At 36.8% G+C, this 27802-nt stretch overlaps 1 protein-coding gene across 2 annotated transcripts; it reads right to left on the minus strand.

The window, feature by feature from the left end:
- On the minus strand, window positions 1-27802 carry API5 (apoptosis inhibitor 5). 2 transcript variants are annotated; one of them, XM_028111240.2, is made up of 14 exons: window positions 27595-27802; window positions 20221-20382; window positions 18919-19012; window positions 18359-18424; window positions 17491-17642; window positions 15591-15797; window positions 14772-14876; window positions 13768-13857; window positions 12419-12600; window positions 11128-11221; window positions 10256-10312; window positions 7386-7462; window positions 6728-6864; window positions 1-2120 (listed from the first exon to the last, which is right to left on the minus strand). In XM_028111240.2, exons 1-14 carry the CDS (start codon window positions 27661-27663, stop codon window positions 2098-2100), a joined length of 1515 nt encoding a protein of 504 aa, XP_027967041.1. In that variant the 5' UTR covers window positions 27664-27802; the 3' UTR covers window positions 1-2097. The 2 variants fall into 2 exon arrangements, with proteins under 2 accessions (XP_027967041.1, XP_027967040.1); XM_028111239.2 differs by having other exon boundaries at window positions 1-2125.

Genomic DNA, 27802 nt, shown 5'->3' on the forward strand with positions numbered 1-27802 from the left:
CAAAATTACAAAAGGAAATTTATTTCAAAAGCATAAGGGAACATTTACATTTGAACAAGGTGATAACAGGTGTCTTGCAAAAGAAAAAAAATTCATGGCATGAAGTTTTTCTTTCAAATTTTTGAAGCAAAAATAACCTAAGTTGTGCACTATTGCCTTTGGAAAGGTAAGAGGAACAATGAGGTGGTAAAGGAAGGAACACAGTCAACTCAGTATCAAACTTGAGAAAGTAAAGTCACTTCTGCTCAGCTTTGAGTTTACAAATATGCTTTAAAAAAGAAAAAGAGGAAAAAGTTAGACTTAATGTTCAAATTTATATAACTGTAGTCCCAATACAGTTTCTGTACTTGAAATGGCTTTAGGCCACCGGCTGATGCCTCTGAGGTCCAGACTATCTGGTCACAGTTTTCAAATGGCAATTCTATGTTCCTATGTCTGTTCAGATTCCAAGGGAGCTTTAGGTTCAGCTCATAGTCTTTTGGAATGTTTAAGAGATTATTGCCACCACTCCATAGTCAAGCTGACCAACTTCTTTTGCTCACTTGTATCATTCTAGTCTTTAAAAAATATTTTTCCCATAAACATGTGCAGTAATTCTAACAAAGGGGTTTTGCTTTTTCCCCAATGTAGAGGTAACAGTAATGAAGACACCTGCATTAGAATCACAAACTATTCCTCAAAAAATATGTCAAACTACTAGAAAATGTCATTCAGGCATTGAATTTGAATAGCAAACTTGGGGAGGGAAGATTAACTGTGGAACAAAAATATATGAAACATTCAAATGCAGAGCAAAGGGCCTATGCTACTAAAAATGCCCATGACATTAATCACTCCACAAACCCCCCGTCTGTTGTTTTAACCTAAAGAATCTATTAGCTAACTTATACAATAATTTTGATTAATAACCTGAGAAGTTAAAATCTTGAAAGTGGCAAAAGCAAACCGAGAGAGCATCCCTTGCTTATTGGTACACCATGTTTTCAAGTCACTTTTCCTGGGTTGCCCTGGTTATTAAATCCCCAAATTCTAAATTATTCTATCTCATCCTGTAGAAACCTATATGTACATCAGATTCAATATTTTGGCTGTATTTCTCCAGCAGGGATCTCCAAATTTATCTTTGAAAATGCAGCCTTTGTTTATTTTTAGTTTTAAATAACAATAATCATGTAAGTGCAACTGACTCAAAATTCCTCACTACTGGGAGGAAAACCTAGGTAACAAGTTAATAATGGATTCAGCCTCAAAAAGGATCATCACCGTGTCAAAGACTACCCGTTCCAGGAATTTTAAAAAAATGATTTATGTTGTGTAGTCAAGTTTCACAGCATGCATGTATATATACACACATATATGCTTATGTATGCATGTATATTATACATACACATTTCTATTCAAATAGTAAGATCCCATAGTCAAAAGTTTATATCACAACATATGGAGAAGAGTTAAGTAAGCAGTGCAAAGCAACTTACTTACTCCTAAAAATGTAATGTCATTTCTACATTTTAAGAAAGCTGATAAGTATTTTGCTTTTATAACACTAGGTAGGAAATGCCTAGCAGCTTTATTAAAATTAACAATGAAAATAAAATGTTAAGATTGACCATGACTCTTCTCCATATGTTGGGGAAGAAAAAAAGAGAGTAGAGGAAATCAGTAACCTTTCAACTGATCATCTTTACCAGTTATCAGAAACAGACTGAATTTCATTACATTTTAGACTTGAATAGATTTCAATAACAAATTACCAAGATGTTTAAAAGAAAAAGATTCACAATATGAAGTCTGAATAATGATGATACTGCAAAAACAAGTCAAGATTGTGGACAAAGCATCCAAAAATATCACTGTGGTTTTTACCTTGGACACAACCATGGTCTGTTACAAAAGTAGATCATACATACAAAGGTATAAAGAACATTAAGTTTTTAGCTGAAGGCAGCAGTCCTTTTAAAGGGACATCCCCGGCAATCCAATGAGTAGTAGAATTTAAGTATATTAAGCTCATGACAATGCTGAAGAATGTGATGTCTTATTCAGTAGAGTCTTCCCCGACTACGATTTCCTCGTGCTCCCCAACCTCGGCCACCTCTACTTCCCCTGAAGGCTCCTCTCTGCTCTACGAAAAAGCGAACAAGGGTTTAGGTCTTGCTCAGGACTTCATGGTACAGCAAACACAGAAGAAATGTAGCCCGTAGCTTTGAGTGTATAGCAGTAGGCTCTATAAAAGCAGCACTGGTATTCTGCTAGTCTATAAATTCAATTGTACGTAAAACCAGGGCAACATATATACTAAAGCACATATTCAGAGTAGGTACTCAATTAAATGTATCCCACTAACAAGATATTTCAAGGTGACAATGTTATAACTACATTTCTTCATTCTTTGTTTTGATGCCTATCACTACTAAAGATAATTAAACTACAAAATTTCTATACTTGATATGGAATTAACAAGCCACTGGTCTTCAAAAGCTAGTGCCATGAATGCAAAATACCTTAAATTATCAATGATCAGTTTTGAAAAATTAAGCTAGACTGAAAAGCATACCTTTCAAATGCAATGAATGGGCAATCTGTTTTGGTCACAGTATTTCAGGCACCTGGACTCACAAAAATGCAGGTATAAATGCCAACAGCTTTTCTCACTGCTTTATCAGCTACGTGAGCTGCTCAGAGTACTGCCAAAAAGGTGATTATGTGGCATACTGATGCAAATTAAGTATATCTTTTGCTGAAAAATCAAGTCACTTGTGTCATACAGTAGAACGAGTCTTTGATTCATTCACTGGTTACTCTCTTTTTATAGCTCCAGAGAACTATTCCTTTAAGGAGTCTTTCCAGTGAAGAAAATTGATTGAAGTTATCAGCCAGGTTGGACTTTTCATCATACATAAATAAGTTAAGAGTCTCAAACTTCTAATTCCAGAGATCAAATCTCTTCATTGAACTTTCAAACTTCCTCATTGCAGCAATCTTGTTAGGAGCAATAAAAACCACCTGGCATTGCTGTTTTGGATCCATAATGTTGAATGCTTGAAAAATTCCTATTAAGTCCATATTGCAATCATTTTTTTGCCATTATGGCTAGAAATATAATTTGGGTAATGTTTTGTTTTTTTTTCCCCCCCCTCCAGCAACCATGAGTTAGAAAACTAACTCGACCTTTCCCCAACTTAGCCAATATTTATCTAATAGAATGGGATCTGATTCAAAGTCATCTTTCATGTCATGGCACATTTTTCTAAGTTGATCTGTTTGAAAGCCATTTAAATGACACCACCATGTTTATTCCCCCTTGAACATATTCAGAAAATCAGAGGTGGTCTGAGGGTAGGATGCTCCCAGTAACTGACGGAGTAACTGCATCAGGGAGTGTAGCAACCCTTATGTAGGCTGTAACTCTTGCATTTTTGACTGTTTAAGACTTGGCCTCATCTATGCAGATGTCAGCACATTTTCCCCCTACCGTACTCATTATAAAACCTTCATTTTTCGGTTAATTTAACAACACACTTAACAAATTAACATCTTCATAGATATCATTATTACCTATAAGCTACCTGACTACTAAAATACACCCTTTCAATTGTTTTTTTTTCCTTAAGATTTTATTTATTCATTTGAGAGAGAGACAGAGAGAGAGAGAGCGCACAAGGGAGGGGAAGGGTAGAGGCAGAGGGAGAAGCAGGTTCCTCCGCTGAGCAGGGAGCCCGACCCTGGGATCATAACCTGGGCTGAAGGCAGATGCTTAACTGAGCCACCCAGGCGCCCATCAATTGTTCAGCTATATCTAATAAGTATATTATATACACTGTACGAAGATATTATTTGATATGGTTATCTTTTCTATACTGGCTTTTTTTTTTTTAAAGATTTTATTTATTTATTTGACAGAGACAGACAGTGAGAGAGGGAACACAAGCAGGGGAAGAGGGAGAAGCAGTTTTCCCACTGAGCAGGAGCCTGATGCGGGGCTCGATCCCAGGACCCTGGGATTATGACCTGAGCCAAAGGCAGATGCTTAACTGACTAAACCACCCAGGCGCCCCTACTGGCTATTTCTTTTTGATCTGCAATGGATGCAGCCATTCCTACAGTTCAGGGAGTCTCCAAATTTTCTTTTTTTGAAGGGCTCCAACCTGAGGGACCATTCTGCACTTTCAGGATCTTTTCAGTGGTTTCAAGCTTACATTACTAACTTGAAAAACCCCTGCTCCCAGTTAAAATTATACTTTAAGTTATTTTTACATTCTAGAAAGGTAAAAGATGAAGGACACAAGTCACAACATATAGCATGTTTAGTACTTCTGGGTTACTGGGCAACTCTGTATACAGGAGGGAAAACTAAAAATGAGTAGATGTTTGTAAATACTTTGATTGAAAATGCACCAGGAATTTGAACTGAGTTCATATTTATAAAGCAAATAAGAGACCCTGGTTACTAAAGTGATACTTGAATAAGGAAAAAAAGTCTACGTAAGCCTGCCTGAACTCAAAGAACAATCACAAACTCTGGTTCCTCTTCTATGATGAATAAATTCAGGCCTATGACACTGGCACAGTCTATTTCTTTGACTGTAATAAGACAGTATATCAATACTACCTGATTCTCTAATAACCAAAAAGAGTCAATTTCCTAACCCCTCAGCATACGACTTTACAATAAAAAAAAAAAAATCCAACCAGTGTTCAGAAAGATAAAACAAAACGTGAGTTTGACAGACACAGAAAAGTGGAATTACAATGATTTTAGCAAATGTGGTTAAGAAAATCTATGTACTAAGTGACATTAAGAACACAAAACATGTTCTCCTCTCCAACTTTGAGGCAACACTGACATCCCAGAAAAAAAAGGCAACGTGCTTCTTTCTTCTGGACACAATATCAGTTCCCTAAGAAAAGGACATAAAAAAGGTGGAAAAAAAACTTTACGTAGATAGGTCTTCCAAATCTCATCTGTAGTACCAAGAACTGTTTTCATTTGGATGGGTAAAAGAAAGCTAAAAAAACTCTTAAAATTCCTACTGTGAGAATACCTATAACCTGTTAACATTCAACTCCGAAATGTAAAATGCTAGCAGAAATTTTGCTGCTACTTTCCAATAAAAAGAGTCAGAGTTTAGTTTGCTTTGTAATTCTGTTTATGACCAGCACCCAAATGACAAGGTTGACCCCTTTAGGAATATTAAAGTGCTGTAATATCAGACACAAAAAACAATTAACAGGAAAGCTTGTTCTGCCCTTGCTACTTTGAGGACTATGAACAACTATAGTTATAAGGGGCTCAGATTTTTTTCTACTAACAGTGAAAAACAATCACAATCCAAGGCTTTGTATTTTTCACATCTCTTTTCCACATGCATTATGTCATCTGATTCTCACCATCAGGCAGCCAATGAGTTTCTTAGGGCAGAATCCTCATGGAAACTAAGAGTAACTCACTTGCCCAAGTGACAAGGAATACAATTCTCTATGTATTGCCATTGCTCTCAATTACTTTAAGTCAAATATAGGATCTGAGATAATAGTTGGATTTTAAGAATAATTCTCATAGACACATTAACTCATACAAGTGACTGAAGACAATCTTTTTTGCAATGAAATAGCAGGATCCTTTCCATTTATAAAATGTTTTCACAAATACTGTTTTTTTTCCCCCTCTTATTTGAAGTTTTTAAGAGCTCTGTGTTATCCCTATTTTTCAAGTAAGAAAAGAGGCTAAGAAATGCACATTTACATAATAAGTAAAAAAGTTCAGTGATCTTTCCTACTCTAATTTGCCTCCAAGTCTGACTGGAGTAGAAGGGTCATTTCACAATCTAAAAACTGCCTTTCTATGATGTTTGCTTTTTATTTAGCTATTGTAGGAAGATTTTAATGTCACGGTTATCTCACCTTGCAAATGATTATAGACAGTGTATGTTTCAGATTGTGTTTTAAGAATAATTACTGCAGCATTAACTCTGGTAAATTAGACCAGTCATAAGCATATTTGGTTGTATTATTAAGCTTTGTCTTAAGCAAGGTTAAAGAGCTGACTCGGTGATATTTCATCCATTCTTCTTTGAAAGGATCCATCACGCTCTCAGTCAAATGAAACAAACTTTGCTTCTTCACCAGCACTGGGAGAGAATGGACTAGTGGGAAGCTCTCCTGGCACCAGTGGCTAACGCTGGGAGGGAGACTGCACTCTGGGCAGTGGAGAGAGACTGCAATGGACACATCTTCCTTGCCAGATGATACTTTTAACATCTGACTGCACTTCTAGGACTTCTCCTTTTGAAATAGTTAAGAAGATGGAAGACAAGCAGGAGGCAGATAAGGTCCCAGATCATTAATATCATCACATCTGCCAGAAGCTATAACTATTCCTGAGGGAGAATGCACACAATGTCTTCCCTTGACGTTACAACAGGGAAAACCAAGAATGGATGGTTCATGCCAACTTTGTTTTGTTACTTCCTCTGAATACAAGAGACATATTTTTCTTTTCTAAGTTCTTTTCTAAGTATTGCATGCTCAATTCAGTGAGCCCACAAGAGAGGGTCAGAAAGGAAAGGGGTAACTTGTTTCCCTAAGAGCTCTAGTTTCCCAAGCTAACTCAGAAGTCAGTGGAAAGAGGTATTGTATATGTAAATATATATAATAATTAAATTAAAGTACAACACAATTTCTGCCTAATTTCTCATATTGCTTGTACCCAAACGGAAACGCTCACCATAATTAAAGTTGCTCAAATTGCTGCTATATTTCCCACTAGGAGGATTATATATCTGCCTGGCATCCCTTTTTGGTCCTGCTGGAGATTTCTTGGGTGGTGAACCGGAAGTTGTATCTTCATTGGCTCTCTTTTGCCTATAATGGTAAGAAGAATGGCAATAAAAAAATTCTATTACCAGAGGACGTTAAAACACTTGTAATTTAGCATATCACTTACAAAAGACATCCTAAAGATGATAGTCACATCAGAAAAAAGGAAATAATGTTCTGAGGTCATCAAATTAACTGTGCCTTAGTTATGCAGACAGTGCCAGAGGGCATTTACAAGGCTTGAAAATACTCTGGAATATGTGGCTACAAAATCTTATGTAAGGGCAAGTGACTAAGTTGTAAAATTCATCAAAAGTCTAGTTATGCTGCAGAAGTACAGACAAGCCTGAAAATTCCAGGGTTGTATTCCACCCGTTTATTTGATAAACACTGCAATTAGACTTTATATTTTAAGTCATGCTTATTTTATTTACATATTTTAACATCTTATTACGATTATTTAACTGGTAAGGTACCATTTTGTATAATAAATATCTGAATTCAAATTTTCATATTTATAAATCTTAAATATCAGAACCCTTAAATCTCTTTTAAATATATCTTACCCAATTTCAACCTTCTGTACAGGTTTCCAGGATAATGTTACTGTGCTTTTATAAGAAGGAGGAATGTGGAAAAGATCCTAAAAAGACAAAATGAAGACAAGATTTCTAATATATCTGGTGGTACAGAGAATGGTGATGAGGGTAACAAACATGGAGACATCTTAAAGTTTAGGAGAGAATAAGCTCTAATCTATTCTTGTTCACCTAAAAAAAAAAAGTTGCAAGAGAAAAACATGATTTTTTTTTTTTTACAAATTATACCTATTAAACTTCATTAATGTCATTTTGTATACATCACTTCAAAACTGTAGCTAAGTTTTTTTTCTTTTTCTTTATTTATTTGAGAGAGAGTGCAAGCTTCAGCACGAGGTGGGGGGCAGAGGGAGAGGCAGAAGCAGACCCCTGCTCGCTGAGCAGAAGCCTGACATGGGGCTCAATCCCAGGACACTGGGATCATGACCTGAGCCAAAGGCAGATGCTTAACCGACTGAGCCACCCAGGCATCCCTAGCTAAATTTTTTCTAAACGATCATTTAGAATTCCAGGATAAAATATATCAACTGTATTAAACGATGTCTTAAGTATTTCTTTTGCACAGCTGCAGTCACCAAGGTGCTTTAAGGGAAAAAGAATGGTGCAAACTACATTTGCTTTTGCAGACTTTTAAGTGGTTCAAAATTAGAACAAAATTAGAAAACTAAAGCCCTGGCTAATATTTTTCTTCTTCTCAAATATCTATAAATTACCAATAAGGGAAAAACCCACCAGATTTAAATACCAAAATATTAGTATGTGGTAATGCAAATGTTTGCTGAATTTAAAAGTTAAAGTAATCTAGAACTGAAATAATCTAACCTCAAGATATCCTCAAAACTTGGATGGATTTCTAAATATATTTATTCTTAGTATTTTACCTTTCTTATCAGCTTTAACTTTGATTTTTTAGAAGATTTTATGTATCTATTTGAGAGAGAAAGTGAGTGGGAGGGATGGGGTGAGAGTATCTGAAGCAGACTCCATGCTGAGCAGAGCTGAAAACGAGGCTCAATCCTGTGACTGTGAGATCATGACCTGAGCTGAAACCAAGAGTTGGACACCCAACCGACTGAGCCACTAAGGCATTCCACTCTGATTTTTATATGTAGGTAAAATTTGATTAAACTGTGTTCTTTCCACAGTTAAAATATACTAATAAAATCACCTACTATATGAAACTTAAGTCTACTGTGCCAGATAAATGCAGGGAATTAGTGATAAAGTCCTTTGGATCAAAAATGCTTGAGGTTTCTAACTGGACTGATTTAACATATGATGTTATTAAAGGGATTTTACTTTATATGAGAAAATGGATGTTGGCTCTATCTATTTGTGGTATATATATATGTATGTTAATCATATTCTGTACTTTAAACTGATACAATGACGTGTATATTCTCAAAAAAATCTCACATTTTGATATATGAATTCAGTCTGAAATTATTATTTTTAAGGTTTTGAAATGAGTGGTGGCTAAAATTATGCAAAGAGCCCAAATGTCCATCGACTGATGAATGGATAAAGAAGATGTGGGGGGTGTGTGTGTGTGTAAGAATATTACTCAGCCATCAAAAAGAATGAAATCTTCCATTTGCAACAATGTGGATGGAACAGAAGTGTATTATGCTAAGTGAAATAGGTCAGTCAGAGAAAGAAATAGCATGATTTCACTCACATGTGGAATTTAAGAAGCAAAACAGATGAACAGAGGGGAAGGGAAAGAAAAATAAAATAAGATAAAAATAGGGTGGCAAACCGTAAGAGACTCTATAGTTAAGACAACAGAGGGTTGCTGGAGGGGAGGTGGGTGGGGGGATGGGCTAAATGGGTGATGGGTATTAAGGCACTTGTTGGCATGAGTACTGGGTGTTATACGTAAGTGATGAGTCACTAAATTCTACTCCTGAAACCAATACTACACTTACTTTAACTAACTTGAATTTAAATTAAAAAAAAAAAAAAAAAGTAAAATTATAAAAATTTTCTTAGGAGATGGGAGTATTTGTACCTCTTCTCTTTCCATGATACTCATTCCTTAATGTCTCACTGTTGCTTTCTCTGAAAAGTTTCCCTCTTTTCTGATAAAAAGTAATTATTCCATGGGATTTTTACCAGATTAGTGTTAGGGTATACCACTAGTCCTAATTTTGTTACTGTCAGGCTTTGTGCTCTAGGTGTTACAAACATCAGTGCTTTTTCCACCTGGCTACAATACTGTTAACTTATAGGAACAGATGATGGTTACTTTGTTGTGATTCTTCTTTTTTCCCCCTCAGATTGTCTTTTGTTTAGATTAATGGATACTTGGGGAGGATAAAGAGAACTGAAGGGTATTTATGGTTTAATGGTACGGTACATCTTAGTCTACAGTACAGAAAGCTCCCAATTTATTACATAGACAAGTTAACAGAAAAGACCACAGGGAAACATTTCATGGGCCACACAGGCTTGTCCATCTTTAATGTAAGCAAAGCAGGGTTTTACTGGCCATTTGAAAGGACCCAACAGACCACCCGAACTTAAGTCAGTGAAATTTCTGAGTCTAAATGTATTTGTTCCAATGCTTTTGGGTCAGAGAAAATCTGCATGCCTCCCTTTGTTTGCAGTATTTTCTGCAGTAATGTTTAAATAAATAATACAATGTATGACTTTATGATAGCTACAGAAATGGCACTTGGTATCGTAAAAAGGATAAAGCCTTAAAAGGCTGAAAGTCTGGAATACAATGGTATCTACCCTTTAACAGTATCATCACAGACCTAAAAACACATGGATAACCTCTTGCACAAACTTTCTAGCTAGCTGGAAGGACTGGGTAAGAAAGGAACACTTACCTTGATTAAAACATTAATATTATTTGTTATTTTCAGTGCAACAACTTTAATCTTGTTCTGCAAAAGGAAAACAAAATTAAAGTGCCAATAAACTTTTGTGATGCATATCCCATTCCCATATAGAACTGGAGTGATTACACTTCTCTTTCAGAATCATTTCTGCTTACTCCCACTTCTTGACTCTAAACCAGTGTAGAGATGGCAAAGAAAGCAAATAATCTTTATGTTCCCTTGACAGGTTAGAACATTAAACTGTTATTTACCATTTATCTGAAAAAAATGAGTGAGAGACAGGTCATATGTACATAGGAGTTGTTTTAAAAGTCATCAGCTTAAATTACAGGAAGACATAATGAAAACTTAAAATATTTCATTACAATTGGGATGAAGATTGATTAAAATAGGTGAGATCAGAGAAATCCAAAAATCCCAACACAAACACACATATAGTTTGGTTTAGAATTTATCTTTTTTTTTAAATTGCTTTTTTAAAGCAATTTAATCTTTTTTCAATGTAAATTGATGTTTGGTTTTCCAAAAGGTAAAAATTAAAGTATCACAAATGTCAATCAAATATTTGAACAAAATGTGCTAATGAGACCCTAATGAAAGACTGGTATGTATCTAAATTTGGGAACACTGTTCACAAACTTGGAAATATTCAAAATATTTCAACAAGGATAAAAATGTAACTTAGCAAATAACTAGGCAGACAATCTTCTAACATCATATTGTATCTTCAACACAGACTTATATTACCAGTTCAAATGAAGTCAAATGTTACATTTCAACATATGAATTGAGCCTGAATTTGTACTACATGCTGGCTATTATAAAAAATTTCCTTACAAGATGTGACCCAGTATTCTTACCTCTTCTGTTTTTAAGGCCTCGCCTGTTTTACCCTGCAGGGCCAAGCGAAGTTGTCGGATATAAACCTGCAGTCCCCGTGCAAAGTATTGCAACCTAAATAAAAAAGTATTGGTTAGTTAGCAAATCACTACTTCAACTTTGTTTTTAAGCTCAGAGAATCTTCTATTATAGCTAAATGTTCTTAACAATTTTTTTGAAGAAATTTTTTTATTATCAATATATGATCCTAAGAGATACATAAATAAGTGAAATAAAAAGTTTTCCTTTACCAAAAATGGGAATAAATCCATACTCAACCTGGCAAGGGAAAGATTTGTAACACCGTGTTTGTTATGTTAACCTGTAAGTCGTGGTCAGAGTGACCCATTCAGGAGCCATGGATTAGAATCAGATGGCCTGGGTTCTGCTCTTTCACTGGCCAACTGAAGGTCAAGTGACTTTAGACAAATCACTTACCCTCTATGTATTTATCTGCACACAGTGTTTGATCCCCAAGGTCTAGTTAAAAATAAAACATAATTGCTAATCTGAGAATTTATTACAAACTCTCATAAATTTCAAAGGGTTCGAAGAAATACCCTTTTCAAGTTTGTTCCCAGATAATATGTGAAAAAAGGCAGTATACAGCCCCATCTTGCTGACTTCTAGAACTCTGCTTAATAACCTGGCATCATTTTTTAATTTTTGCAGGAATTTCTTAACTTGTTGCTTCTGACCAAATGTTTCACCAAGTATTAAACCACTGCCTTACCAAAGAACAGAGGACAGTAACAGATGTACAGTGGCCAAGCATTTCAAAATTTAAGATGTGAAGTTGTTAATAAAATGAACAAAGTGTGTTCATGAAACGACTTATTTCTCCAGTGCTGCTCCCTTAGAACACGCTAAGACATTAACAATGGCAGCTCCAATTTACAAAGTACCCACTATGTACCAGGCACTGTGCTCAAAGCTTTCTATTCACTGTCTGATTCTCAAACTCTATGAGGCCGGTGCTGTTATCATTTAATGAACTGCTGAGGAAAATCAGGGGGTTAGAGAGGTTGGGAACCTGCTCAAGATCATAAAGCAAGTGAGGAGACTGAGTCTGTTTTTGAAAAAGTTCTCTCCCCCACATAGATTTGTTGCACCACAGGTTTATATACATTCTTGTTTTATGGATCTTCTATTTTGTCCCACCAGGTAAGGAAGGGTGGGGAGACAGCTCTTGTAAAAGGAAAAGAAAACCAAGGGAGTATCAAGATAGCCATCATCTTTGCCAAGGATTGGGCCACTTCAATCATACATCACCTAATTTTAAAATCTTTCAGTTTTTCTGCATTCAGTTTGGCCGTTAAGAAATCTGGAAGTTTTCGGCCCAACTGGTGAAAGCTGTACAACAAACATTCCACATAGCTGAACTGCAGCTTGGGTTCTTCATTACCAGCATTCTCCCCATTTTCTGCTTCTTCTGGAGGGAGAGGCATGTACTCCTAAGAGATGAAAATATAGAGGTATTTGCAATCTGCTGTAAATGCTCTAATTATAAACACACAGTGAAGTAACTGCAGGGCATGCTTTTAAGGCATGAAGCATTAAAAACTACCAAAATCAGAAATTTAGGTAAGATATTCCTTTTACCTACCGGATCAATGACCTAGCCCGTCAACCCCTCCATATTAACCTATGTTGTACCTGCTGCCACCACCACCACCGCTACTATTACTGACAGTGAAGTAGCTAGTAACATTAACTAGGCACTTACACAAATGAGGGAACTGAAATTCTGACAGCTTAGGTAATTTTTCTATGGTGAAAAAGTAAGATGAAGAATCAGGATTCAATCTAGGTTTGCCACCAAAAGCTAATGCTTTTAATCACTTTATTATGCTAATTCCAAAAATCTTTTCTGAACATTTTCCCACATTGTTTGAGTCCCCTTACATTCCAAGTACTGCCAAAGGCTGTCACACTCCAGTAAGCTGTACAGGTCTGGAAGAGCTCCAGATGTTGGATGACTCAATTCATACTATAGGTCTAATGCTTATCACTCACTGTGTCAGTTATACAAGTGCTTACATCCAACAAGAAAATCACTTGGTGATGCTGATAAGGATTTTATCAGATGGCCTATTTTTTCCACAATTATGACTTAAATGATTTTATTTCCTGGCTGCTATAGCTACTTGGCCTTGGGCAGCAACCTGGAGCAAACGTGAAAAATATTTTGATAAAGGAAGAGCAGAAACACCTACTATAAAAATCCTGTATTATCTTTTATGCAAACCGTCAACAACAGAAAAAATGCCAAAGATTTTCTTTTAAAAGTAGACAACAGGAGCGCCTGGGTGCCTCAGTTGGTTAAGCTACTGCCTCCGGCTCAGGTCATGATCCTGGAGTCCCGGGATCGAGTCCCGTATTGGGCTCCCTGCTCAGTGGGGAGTCTGCTTCTCTCTCTGACCCTCCCCACTCTCATGCTCTCTCTCAAATAAATAAAATCTTTAAAAAAAAAATAAAAGTAGACAACATGTGGCCTGAACAACTAAAAACACTTGCTTAGAATTATTCTATCTAATCTGAATTTCAAAAGTTGGTTCTCTAGAAATTACATCACACTATTACATACTGATTATGCCATAAGAAAAGAAAAAAGTTCTTACCAATAACTTATCAAATAGTTTTCTTAAATTTGTTTCTAGCTTTTCCATGTCACCACAAAATGAACTCATCTCTGCCAATAGTTTCAATACCTAAAACACAAAATTCACTGTTACTAGTATTATTTTTTTTGAATGGGAAAGGGCTGTAAGGTAAGAATGATTCTAAATAACTTTTTAAGGCTGCTTTCTGCTACAGTTTAATATTGTACTAAGAAGAGACACTAAGGAAGAACTCTTAACAGCAAAGAATTATTTACTAACATTTAGAATAGGCTTCATTTGCTATTAAATTTAGTCTCTGGACACTAACTCAAAGTATCGGTAACTGCTACTATTCTTGAGGTCCATTTTTCTTTTACTCAATCCCAGTCTAATAAGCCAAACTCAAGCCCAGTCTAATAAGCCAAACCCAAGACATCTGAAGCAAATGACAGCAACAGTATACAGTGGGTCTCTTCTCTATCCCAAAAACCTAAGAGGGAAATGGCACATACATTTCCACATTTCAGCTCAATTCAATAATCATTTCGTGCCTTTCAGAATCGGGCTCAGCACTAGATTCTAGGGCTATAGAGATGAATCAGTGAAATGTGGAGAGAGAAATAAATGTTACACGTGCTGTGAAAAAAACGTATATGTACATTACAGCAGAGATACAAGGACAGAGTCCTCAAGTATACTGGAGAAGGGATAAAGGATATTTTGTATTAACCCAGTTTAAATCTGGCTCTCTCAATTATGGATAGGGGTAGCAACAGTCATGAATTAAACACCTTGTTTACAAGTATTAAGGCTACAAAGAGAGAATCATGAATACTATAGGCAGTGCTTTCCCATTGCAGCAAACCTTCATTAAATTCATAAAGCATTCCTATGTGATTAATCCTGGGACAGATTACTAGCTAGCCATCATACCTTTATTCTCTTAGAAATCAAATCTCTGTTATTTATGTTAAAATATGGGAATGCCTTTTTAGTACTAAAAGCAGACATTTTTCTCTTACCTCCAACTGTATATCGAGACCCTCCACTGGTGTAGTCAAGGAACTGAGGTTAGGGAGAACCTGCTCACAGAAGTAAGTCACAAACCTTGTGGAATGCACATTTTTCTGTAAAAATCCGAGGAACAATGAGTTGTCAAAAAAAAGGGGGGATACTCTTTCAAATATAATAGCAGAATGTCATTCAATAAATACTGAGCATAACATCAAGTACTGTGGCTATAAATACAATACAGTGCATACCCCAGTGCACCCCAGAAATAACCTTGGTAGACAATATACACTCTGTTACAAAGTAATCTGGAGCATTTGGACATCTATAAATTCTCAAACTCTTCCTCAATTCTCACATCAAATTTTTGGGGATATTTTAGTGTTGAATTTTGTACATTTTTCAAAAGGGAGGAGTCCTTTATACAGTGTTTTTCAAACTATTCTATGCACATCCTGGAAGACTCATGGCCAGGGGAATCACAAAGCCATAGAAAAAGAGCATATTTACCTAGAACAACGATCTGTTAGAAAATTTAAGAAAAAAAAGCTAAATTACTAACCCAAATGGTTTAAAAACTCAGCCAAACCATAAAGTATGATGCAAAACTCTCTAGACTTTAAAAAAATCTCTAAGCAAGACTTTAAAAAGAAATTTCTTGCTGCTTTGGGCTCTCACCAACCCCACAAGGCCTCCATAAAGTAAATATTCACTCTATTGTCTTACTATTTTATGCAGAAGTTTGAGGAGAATGCTCAAGTGAGTATCTATAGAAATATAAGCTTCAATAGAGTAATTAAAATAGCAACTAGGTAAAACAAAGAGCTCACAGAGAAGAGGGGTACTGCCTGCCGAGTGCACTGTAAGAGCCTGTCCACACAGTCGGGATCCGAGGGATTGAAGGTTTGCTCCAGGTCGGCTTGTTCAGCCACGAGTTCTACAAGTTGCTGCCTTCCACTCACTGTCTGTAAGCTTTTTAATCCAGAGAGTATCTTCATGAACAGGACAAATTCTTCACCAGTCACATCTTCTAGGACCTAGAAAAAGACAATTCAGAATTATAGTATTGGTATCACTTGAATGGGAAAGAAAGAGCAATACTGAAAAGTGTAACAAATTTGTCCCTTATTAAAGTCAGATTGCTATTAATATTTCTGAAATACCAATGAGAGGACAACTTCTGGCTTCAGTCAATTTAGCTTTAGAGTACACCAGGCATTCTCATTGGAGTGCCTCATTGTCTCCAAGGGAGCAAAACTTGGTTCTTGGAAAATTTACTCTTTTTTTATGTATAAAGTACAGATACACAGAGTGCATAAACAGATACAATGGCATTAAAATTTCACAGGAGAACAGCTAAGAAAAAATAGTCTAAAAAGGCTCTCTTTGTTGGGGGGGGTGGTAAGAGCAGAAAAAAAAAAAGTAGAAGAATTCTATAGTCAACTGCCAAATTAGATTCAGTTTCCTATATTTAAGAGCAGCTCAGGGCACCTGCCTGGCTCAGTCAGTAGAGTATGCGACTCTTGATCTTGGGGTTGTAAATTCAAGCCCCAAGTTAGGTATAGAGATTACTTAAAAAAATAAAACTTTAAAAATATACAAAAGCAACAGCAGTTAATTAATTCACATTAATATGGCAATTGTATACAAAATAGGAGATCATACAAACCTTAAGTGCTCCACATCAGTGGGTCTAAGCCTTTCTATTCATTGACCGAAGAAACAAGCAATCATGACATACTCCACCAGGTTATTAGCTGGGGCACAGGTAAAATATGTTGATATTCCCAGCTGGAGAGCTGCTCCTTTCGCTCTCACTGAAGAAATCTCATCAGTAAGCAAGTGAGTGGTGGTGTTAGAGACAATTTTGAATTTTCCTGAACATATATATAAAAGCAATGATCTTCAAACTTTGGCACTTTATGAGTGAAAAGTTCGCTGTGACAAACCTTGCGAATCTTAGCATTTCTAACTATGCTGGTGCAGGGAGCACAAACAGGCATGGTCTCCTTATAGTGATATGGGGTAAGATGAAAAAAAAAAGGCATTTCAATGTGTTTCCTTGTCATTTTGAAATGATCCAGAATACTACAGGAGAATATCCTAAAAGTGGGGAGAGGAGTGGAAATTAGGTAAAATTTCCTGAAGGAAATGATTTGCACAGAGTACTGAAGAATGCATAAATTTTGAGGATAACACCACAAAAGATTTAAATGTGATCACATCCCTTTAAATTAACATGCTGATTCATCATTACTGATGACCAAAGTGCAAAATACAAGAAAAGCTTGACGTTCTATGGTGATTTTAACAGAATATATCATTTTATACGTAAGCTACATACTGCTAATTTCATTTTTTTTTTTAAGATTTTATTTATTTGAGAGAGAGAGAGTGAGGAATAGAAAGCACAAACGGGAAGAGGCAGAGGGAGAAGCAGACTCCCCGCTGAGCCACCCAGGCGCCCCATAAATACTGCTAATTTCAAATATGTTCTTTTGCTTTAAAGAAATCCTGTTAGGGGCGCTTGGGTTGCTCAGTCATTAAGCGTCTGTCTTTGCTCAGGTCATGATCCCAGGGTCCCGGGATCAAGCCCCGCATCGGGTTCCCTGCTCTGCGGGAAGTCTGCTTCTCCCTCTCCCCCTCCCCCTGCTTGTGTTCCCTCTCTCTGTCAAATAAATAAAATCTTAAAAAAAAAAAAAATCCTGTTAAATGATGACTGAAGCTTACCTTTTTGGATTCAGTTAGTATAAGTTCCTCTACTTCCTTTGTTAAGACTTCATCTGGTAAAGTCTTAAGTTTTGTAGAAAGGAATTTGATTGCTCGTTCTCTAACAATGTCCTCTCCTTGAAGTATTTGGCTAAACAAGCCACCTAAAGTCCCTGCAAAACAAAACAGTTGTGTGTAGCAAGTCAATTCTATATCTTCATGAAGTTTTCCCCTTTAACTCATTTAACAGTTATTTAACAGTTATTTCTTTTCCAGTGAGTTAATAAGCATCCTGAATATCATTGATTCTGGCTAAATTAGTCTGAAATATCTACAGCCCCAACCATAACAGTAATCACATGCTTGTTCGTGGATTCAGAAACAACCTGAGTATGACTTTCCCTTTTTAATAATTATTAATAAAAAAAGACCCAGGTATTTTGGAGAATTTCTTTAATGTGGCGAAGGGAGTCTTCCAACAAATTACCAATGGAAAAGTTTGATCTGTTTTTGCAATTACTTCTGCTGGTTTTTTGAGTCACAAATATCTTGTGCTAAGTAACTTTTTTTTTTTTAAGGTTTTATTTATTTATTTGAGAGAGAGCGCACAAGCGGGGGAGCAGCAGGCAGAGGGAGAGGGAGAAGCAGGCTCCCCGCTGAGCAGGGAGCCTGATGCGGGGCTTGATCCCAGGACTCTGGGATCATGACCGAGCCAAAGGCAGATGCTTAAGCCACCCAGGCGCCCCTGCTAAGCAGTTTTAAAGAACACTTAGAACTTTTATGAAACAGAACTCAGGGTGAATCTGACTTTATCCTTAATGAATAATGCCAAGCTGCCCAATTCTTTTTTAACACAACAAGCACAATTCAGAACAAGAGGTGGCCTTACCTTTTGCATCCATCTTAAATATACTTAACAGGGCATTGTTCACTAAGTTAAATTCTGCAGAGTCATCTGGAGAGAGAAAAAGTAGTACAATGTATAAAATGAAAAATATCATATGCTTCATTTTCAAACCTAAAATTCAACATAGTTTCTCATAGACTACATTGAAAGCAGAGATACAATTAAGCATTCTTCTCAGGTACCAAGAAAATACACCTTCCCTATAAAGGTAAAGAACCTGATCTGGCATACCAGGAAAGCTTTTACGTTAAGATGGTACAATTAAAAAACTACAGGAAATTGGGGGGCAGGGGGGAGTCATGATACATCAACATTCCCAAAAGAATCACTATGTCTTTATAAACAATTAAAAACAAAGGAAAACAGCATTAGGAATTAGATAATCACAATCCAATAAGCTTCAAACTACTGATTGAAAAAAAGAATTTTAATTTCGATTAGAAGTAGTACCTCCAAGCCATAAAGAAAAAAAAGCTAAAAACAGAGTCACTTTTTCAAAGAGAAGTTATATTTAGATAAAGGGTAATAATAAAATTCCTTACCTGTCTGCAGAAGTTGAGTTAGTATATCTGCCACCCGGGGAAGATTTTCTCCAGTGGCAAACTGAGGCAGCTCTTTAATTGCTTGCCGTCGAATCTGAATACGATTTCAAACAAAAAATTAAGCAAATACCATCATCAACACAAACAACAATCCCAACCTTTAAGGAAAACTAAAACCACAGAGAAACCACAATTAGGGGCACACGAGTCACAAAAATATAAAACATGAGACTTGTAGCAGTTTTAGAAATAATTTGTTCCAATTTAATAGTCAAGCTTCACAGAATAAATATGTGGTAGAAAGGAATGTTAAATACAATTACCTGACTGGAGTAGACAGATTTGAGATCATAAGCAAAGTTTATATACTGATTACATGTAACTATTGGGTCTTTACTACCTTCGGGCATATACTACAGTAGCCCTTATGGCTAGAGTGGCAATGACCTACCTAGTAACTATATTTACTTCAGAATTTCCAGTATTAACTACTTAACATAACATCTGTGAATGTGTTCTGTGTACTTAATCCCAAATTTGTGGTCCTGGCTTATTTAGTTTAAAATAAAAATGGATACGACTTATTTTTTTTAATTTACCTTTATTATGTTATGTTAGTCACCATACAGTACATCATTAGTTTTTGACGTAGTGTTCCATGATTGTTTGCGTATAACCACCCAGTGCTCCATGCAATATCTAGCAAATTGTGCATGAAATGTTGGCGATTCACTAATTTCATTTGAAAAGCCAGGAGGTGATATTTGAAAGTTCTCAGGAACCTGAATCAGCAGCCAGAAATGCTGACAGTTAATTCTGTTTCAAGGAAAAACTATTTCTTCTTTTTCTAGTAGTCACATGTAATGATTACACAGACCAACTATTTTTTTGTTATGCATAATATTTAGGGGTGTTGAAACTATATGATGTAACACTTAAATATCTAAGCAAGTATAAATTGATTGAAAACTAACATTAGTCTAATTTCATGTGCACAATGTGTAACAATCTATGAAAAAATGTGAGCCACAACCCATTTTTTCCAGTGGATAACAGATAAGCAAAACAAAATATTTTGTGATTCTATGGATTTTTCACAGTTGAAAGGTGGTGAAAGAGGGAATACATTTTCGCAAACATAGATTTAAGCCTCAGTATGGCATCACGCCAAACGACACTGCAGTATTTCATTGTGCATGGATATGACTGGTGCTTCAACTACATTAGCCGCACATAGGAAGTGTATGAAAATGGCAAGTGAGACATATGAAAGCTTGTTGAAAGCATCAATCATAAACTTACTGATACATCTTCATCCTCACAGAGGTCTAATTGTGCATTGATAGCAGAATCAGCCAATTCTGGAAAATGTTTAAAGAATTTCGGAATAAACTGGGCTGCTAATCTTTTTTCTTTCGTACCACCTTTCACACCATCTAGTATCACTTGATAGGCATCTTTATGCTGAAAGAAAGAATAAGGCAGAAAAGAAACAATTTTTAAGGATGGGAAGCTAAACAAACTTGAGTCTGCTTTAAATTAGAAAAGTTTTACATAGGCTAAAAAAAAGTAGGGCTTATTTTTGGAGTTTTACTGTTTAAATTGGACACCTATAGTCCTACCATTTTCTCCTCTGCCCCCTCCCCGCCCCCATGCGTTATTTGTCAGTGGGGAAAGAGAGAAGGATGACTCGAATTTTAAATGGAGAAATAAGTTTGTTGATGCACCAAGGCTTCCTTGTACTAGTGATTACTGACCTGACCTTGTAACCATATTCATGGTTAAACATTATAATTAATATCATATCACAGAATTCTCAAAGAATTGTGTTACATCTACTTAATCATATTTATCTGATTTCAACTAGCATCTTGATGAAGGCGGAGAGAATACAATCTTGAAATTAAGCAATAATAGGAAGGTTAGGAAGCTTTTTTGGTTTCATTTATTTTATGATACAAAAACAATAATTCATTCTAGATAGTTAACTTTGGATTTAGATTCTAATGTTACATGTTTAACTTTTTATTAGAATACATTAAAAACTCATTTGTTTCCTTTTATTTATTTTTGAGAGAGAGAGAGAGAGAGGGAGACAGCACACAAGGGTGGGGGGGAAGGGAGAGGGAAAAAGGGGAGGGAGAAAGGGAATCTCCAGCAGACTCCATGCTCAGCACAGAGCCCAAGGCAGGGCTTGATCTCATAACCCTGAAATCATGACCTGAGCTGAAATCAAAAGTTGTATGCTTAACCGAATGAGCCACCCAGATGCCCCTCATTTGTTTCCTTTAAAAAAAAAAATTCAGAAGTGCTCTCCCTTAGATACTCATAATGTGAAGGGTCAACAAGTTCCCAATCCCCCTTACACCTTGCCTCTAAACCAGTCCTTTTCTTAAATGACAATGATCAAGCTGGCAAACAGTAATAAATCCTGAGATTATAGATACATCTTCTGTTTGGACATACGAATAAAACTTCTAATTACTGAAAAACATTAAACATTATAATAATGATACCAAATGTACACACAGCATAGTGTTTACTTACTGTGTTCAAGGCAATGCTCTGTTTTAGATTATGTGCTTTAGATACTTCCACGCCATCAAAAGGAAAATAACCAATAAAAATTCAGTGAGTTATAGAATTGCCCAAACTTTAGTTTTATAATAACTCTTTTCATGGACAATACTATGTTAAGTGGAAAAAAATAAAGCAAAATGCGAAGTTACCTGGGTACAGTAGGATCTCAATTAAGGATTTTAATAACAGAAATAAAGTGTTCTAGGATCAAAAAGGCTACAGTCAAAATTAGATCTTTTAAAGGTACAGGTTTTAATATATTCTGCAAAAATACTGGATTGAAACTTCAAATACTGCCACCTATCTAAAAAACATAAATTCTAAAAATTAGTTCCAAAAAACTAAAATCCCACCAACTGACTGACAACTCCTTTTAATATCTTAAACATAACACCAACTCCTAAATAAGAAAAATTTCCTGAATTAGGTTAGCTTCGTCATGAAGTGCAGACACAAAATCAGTCGTTAGGAGTTAAAGCATACTACACACTTTTTAATGCAAAGGTTTGAAAAATTATGGCTAACTTCTCTACCACTGTACATTCCTGTGGTTTGTCTCATGTCTTCCAGATAGACTTCATAAAATCAAAGTTTTAAACAGTTCTGACACCCTTACTTCTTGCAGGGTATCAAATCCAAGTTCCTTTAAATCAAACAAAGCTTTACTTATAAAGCCTTTTGAAGAAAATCCTTACATTATCTAAAATTAATTGAAGAATCCCTACTTCAAACAATTCATTCTCTTGTCAAGAAAAAAATATCTGAATAGAGTAAAAAAGGAATCATTAGCGACATTTATTGAAAGCCTACCGGGACTGAGTAATGCCTTGTGTACATGCCTCACAGTAATCCTGTGAGTTAGGTGTTACTACTATCCGTATTTTTTAGATGAGAAAACCAAGACTCAGAAAGTGAAATAATCTGTCCAGAGCTACACAGCTAGACAAGTAGCAGATCCAGACCTGAACATAGTTCTGATAGGCTCTAAAGTCAAGATCTGTGCCTAATACCAAGCCTCTTTAAGTTCTGAGATCTTTGTTAACAAAGGAAGAGAGAAAGAAAGCTTGCCAGATCTAGGACTGTCAGAGGGAAAACTTGAGTCCTAAATATAGGCTCCATACAGGCATGTACACTGAGATACAGCATCCCAAACACAGCAAGTCCCTTGAAAAGTTAAGCATTTTAACATATTCAAACTAGAAATCTAAGTTTCTACCATTTGTAGGCATCAGTTTTATCAAATAATTTCTATAAACGTTACTAACAGACTTCACACTGATTACCCTTCATATAACGCAAAATAAAATGCTCTTCTTTGCCAGCTCTTTGTCTTCTAACTGTAGCACAGGGACAAGACTTTTTACAGATTCTCCCTAAAGTAGTTGTTACTTCTGGTTTTCCAAGTAGGAAATAAAATATGTGATATTTTCAATGATCACAGTGATTTAGTGACAGGTAGACTGTAACCATAATAAAGCATTTCAAATACTACACAGCACGGCTTATTTTTTTCTCTTCCAACACAACAGTATATTTCAGCTAGATAAATAAATCTGTGATCCTAATAAGTTTTAATTGTAAATATTTTAATGCATTTCTGAAACTATGTATTTGTGTGTGCTTTTAATAGCTAATTAAAAAAGCAAACTCTAAAGAAATCACTAAAATATTTTCAAGTAAAAAGTCAGCTACAATAAGATCCACATTCAGCAGATACCTTCTACAATAAGAAATGTGATAGTGATTGTCAAAACACAACCAATATATTTAAGTGATCAGTGACATGCCAGGTAAAGCCATGTTTGAGACCAGGATGCAGCTTCTAGGAAATAAACAATTATTTTATTTATTAAGATTTATTTATTTATTTTAGAGAGAGAGAGGGCAGCAGCGGGAAGGGGAGAGAGAGAGGGAGAAAGAATCTTAAGCAGACTTTGCCTGAGCATGGAGCCCTACACGGGGCTCGATCTCATGACCCTGAGATCACAACCAGAGCCAAAACCAAGAGTCGGCTGCTTAACTGCACCACCCAGGTGCCCCTAAACATTTATTTTAGAGAAGAAATGATATAGTTCCAACAAACATTTCTCAAGTATGACATAAAAAGAAAACGGATATGCTAAGCTATATTACTTTATTCTTCACTCAATTTATAATCTAGTTCGTATGTAATACTGAATTAACACTTTATTTAGTGAAGTATAGCTGACATACAGACATCCAACACAGGGATTTGACAATTCTATATATTACTCAATGTTCACTACAATAAAGTGTAGTTGCTGTCATCATCCAACATTACATTATCGACAATATTCATACTTTTACCTATTTTTGAAGGATTATAAACTTGGTCTGTGATTTTAGCTTAATCATACAAAAAAAGAGTGCTATTTCATGAAATATAAATCAATCAAGCTTACACTCTTCCATGAAGAGCCAACATACTCCCGGGTAAGAGAACAAAGGAGAAATTGGAGTTCAGACATTATATTGATTTTTTCTTAAAGATTTTATTTATTTATTTAACAGAGAGAGAGAGAGAGAGAGAGCAAAAGAGGCAACACAAGCAGGGGGAGTGGGAGAGGGAGAAGCAGGCTTCCCGCTGACAGGGAACCCGATGCAGGGCTCGATCCCAGGACCCTGGGATCATGACCTGAGCCGAAGGCAGATGCTTGACGACTGAGCCACCCAGGCACCTGGCATTATATTGATCTTAACTCAGCCTAACTGCCCCAGTCCTTTCACAGGTGTTTTTTTTTTTAAACTTTAAAATGTTTTTGACTACATAATAAAAAACTAAATATATCTACATTTAAAAATTAAGTAAATTCAGAAAAATTAGAAACAAATGTAGATAATGGACAACAGCTTGCTCTATGATGGCGAGTTGGGCGCTCTAGGCAGAGCACAGTGGAAAGGGGGTTAGGGAGGTAATGGAACACTGGGCAGAGGAAGGAGAACGGAAGGAGTAGTAGCAGAAGCAGAGTGGGCGGGAAGGGAAGCCAAATAGTAGGTGGAAAACAGGAGCTACAAGAGGGAAGCAGACAGACTGGAGGGTTTTGAGGCATTAAATAATGCTTCACTTAGAATCTATCACTCGAAGTTTGCTTATTAGAAAAGACACTCGTGGTTTAAATATATGATGTGAGAGTATAAAGTTCTCATCTTCATTCATATATATATGTGTACACACAGTAATTACATTTATATATCATTTATTATATAACATATTAACTGTATAATTATAAACTTTATTATTAATATAATTATACCTGCTCTTTCTTTGAATATATTTCTTCAACTTTAAAGAAAAAATGTCTACTGAAGGGCAAGGCACAGTGCAAGGAGAGAACAAAAAAATGAGTCTTAACCTCAAGACTTTATAATTTGGTAAGGGAAGAAGAGAAGTCCTCACGTGAAATAAAATATAAATCTCAAGTACTATAAATGAATACACAGCGTCAAGGAGGTTCATCAAGAGAAAGATCTGATCTGTTTGAGGAAAATTAGCTGAAAACCTCAGAGAACTTGTGTTTTTCCTAATATATTCAGAGAGCATTACTCTCAGAGGAGAATTGACAGTAGTGAGGACAGCACTCCCCTCATGGCAGCAGCATGAGCAACTGTGGTACTCCGCTCTTTGACAAAGGATAAAGATAAAAATAAAAATAAACGTTAGAAGGAAGTTCTAGACTAAAAACTCAAATATGGTCTCAGAAATGTCCAGATAGGTACCTGCCAGGAAACTCAATGATCTTGACTGCAAACCTTGTAAGTTAAGCGAAAATCAGGCTTTGCTACACTACGAATGTAAACACTTTTTCTCCTTAAAAAATAGTGTTCTTTCATTAAGTTGGCTCTTGCTTTTAGTTAAAATTCACATGCAGTATCCTGAAACCCACTATCTTTTTTGGTAAGCAGTTTTAGGACTTTCTCTAAAAGGGGAAAAGTTATTACACAATAGAGCAGAATTGGTAGCCATATGGGTTAGTCCAGCTTCAGTCCTCCCAGAATTCACTGTTTGAGGCTGAGAAAATCACACTTCATTATGCACAGGTCGTTTTGTCTCAAATAGTTCCTGACAGCTGTCATTACAGTGTCATGAAGGTACCAATCTCACATCATGCTAAGGAATTGTGCTAAAATTTTAGCAACTGGCACAGTGTTTGGCACATGGTAGGCACTCAAAAAATGTACTGAATAAATGAAACTGTGGGCCCTCACTGAAGCCTGAATGAAAAAGCCCCTCTTCTGTTTTTCACAAACTTCTGTCTCCTAAGCGCTCTTTCCAAATTAAAAGCAAGATTTTTTGCCTTGAGAAAGACATTTTTGACCTCTTGAGGGAGAATTCTCAATCTTACCTGGTATTTAAGATTAAAGATGACATTAAGAGGAAAATGTGAGCAACTCTCAATTATTCACAATGTATATGTAAATTCCAGTTTGGATTCTATTTGCCCTAAGAGACTCTAAGTATGTGGCTGTCAACCTTTTTGCTATCCAGAAAAGAATGAGGGAGGGGGTATGGGGCATGACTATGTACACAGTTTCTATGCTTCCCTAAAAAATTTCTGATCTACCTCTTTGGGAGAGCACCATTTACAAACTGAGGATCACTCCTGGTTTCTACCCCATCTCCTCTGCTGATCTGCAACAAAGTCAATTTTAGGTAGAACAATTTGCTACAATATTCCTCAAATCTGTCACAACGAATGAGAATATCTTCACTACTAAATCTTTCTAGGACCAACAACAAAATCAAAATATGACTGATCATAGTTTTTCCAATCTTGTCTTAATGGGCAGAAAATTTCTCCTTCAGTACCGACCTAACACACACCCTATATTTATCTACAACAGACTGTCAGTATATTTCTCATTGATGTCAAAATTCCCTACTGAAATGGAAATATATTTGGAAGGAAAATAATCTGGTACTTTCAACTGGTATATTTACAATTCTAGGTTAAGCTTAAGGAAGGTCCTGACATCACAATTTCTGGTGGTGGTGTTCAGCTGGGAAATAATTTTCCTGAATTACACATGTCCAGAAAAAGGGGCTGGGTGGGGCCGTGCCACACAGCCTTGCTAATGTTAGTAGTAGACTACAGGATCTTCCTACTCCATGGGATAGACAAGCAGAAGAATCACAATAAGTTCTAAGCACCGAAATAGAATTTCTAACAACAATGATCAAGATTACTTCTGGGAGAGCCTGGTTCTTTTCCCAAGAAACACACACACACACCCCACGCCCCCCCAACTCCTTAAGTTCAATGTACTCCAGTACTTGAAAACTCACAAAGAAGCCCGTATGGTCAACTCAACACTGCTGAAACTGTGTGTCTTGGGGAAACACTGCGGAGAGCTCTTGCCAGACAACTCTATTTAAAGCCGCTCTCTCCCCCTCCCCCCTGCCACTGCACGGTCCCGTTATATTTTCTTCACAACACTTTCCGAGGCGGGTACCCAACTTTCTTATTTATCATTAGTCTCCCTCACTAAAAGTACCTTTGGGGAGAGCACGGTAACTTTCTATCTTGTACCTTCAGCGCCGGGCACAGCGCCTGGTGTATAGTAGGCACTCAAAAACGTACTGAATAAATGAAATCGTAAACCCTCGTTAAAATCCGGGCAAAAGGGCTCCTCTTCTGTTTTTCACAAACTTCTGTCTGCTAAACACTCTTCCTAAATTAAAAGCAGATTTTTTGCCTTGACAAAGACATTTCTGACCTCTTGAGAACTCTCAATTTAATCTTCCGATGGGCTGAGGTCCACCGGAAAGGAGAAAGACTTAAGAGCAATCTGCAGGGCAAGGCTCGGGGTAAGAATTAACGGGGGGGCTGACGAGGCTGAGTTAAGCAACACCACGGTGAGAAAAGGCTGGTCAAGCGAGGCAGAGGGGCCTGGGACCGGGATCTGCGCTCTCCCTGGCGAAGCCGCAGTCTACACTCCCAGAGGGGCCCACCCCGACGAAACAGCCGGGGCGGCTGGGAGCCCGCGGGAGGACGAAGCAGCAGCCCCCGCCCGGCCTGGGGAGCGCTTTCGAGAGGCCGCGGAGCACCGGGCCCTGCAGGCCGCTCGGGGACTTACCTGGCCCACTTGCTCCGTAGCATCGGCTAAGATGCCATAGTTGCGATAAAGCTCCTCCACGGTCGGCATCGTGAGCGACAAGCCCAGGGCCCGCTCCTGCTGTCGTCGTCGACGCCGGCGCCACCGCCGCCTCTAAAGTTCTCCAAGCCCGCGACCCGCACTATTACGCCTCCAGCTGCCGCCAGTGCCGCCGCCAGTCACCGCGCTC

Source organism: Eumetopias jubatus, unplaced genomic scaffold (assembly GCF_037043125.1).
Source record: "Eumetopias jubatus isolate StellerSeaLion01/CBP00866 unplaced genomic scaffold, mEumJub1_p1.0 scaffold_13, whole genome shotgun sequence".
NCBI lineage: Eukaryota > Metazoa > Chordata > Mammalia > Carnivora > Otariidae > Eumetopias > Eumetopias jubatus.

What these genes read in the sequence shown, in the direction of transcription:
- API5 (XM_028111239.2), bottom strand. Translation starts at nt 27,663, where the DNA reads ATGCCGACCGTGGAGGAGCTTTATCGCAACTATGGCATCTTAGCCGAT. An exon ending in AACTCAACTTCTGCAGACAG is followed by an intron (nt 18,425 to 18,918) that starts GTAAGGAATTTT and finishes TTCTCTCTCCAG; the next exon opens with ATGACTCTGCAGAATTTAAC. An exon ending in ATTTAAGATGGATGCAAAAG is followed by an intron (nt 17,643 to 18,358) that starts GTAAGGCCACCT and finishes TTTGTTTTGCAG; the next exon opens with GGACTTTAGGTGGCTTGTTT.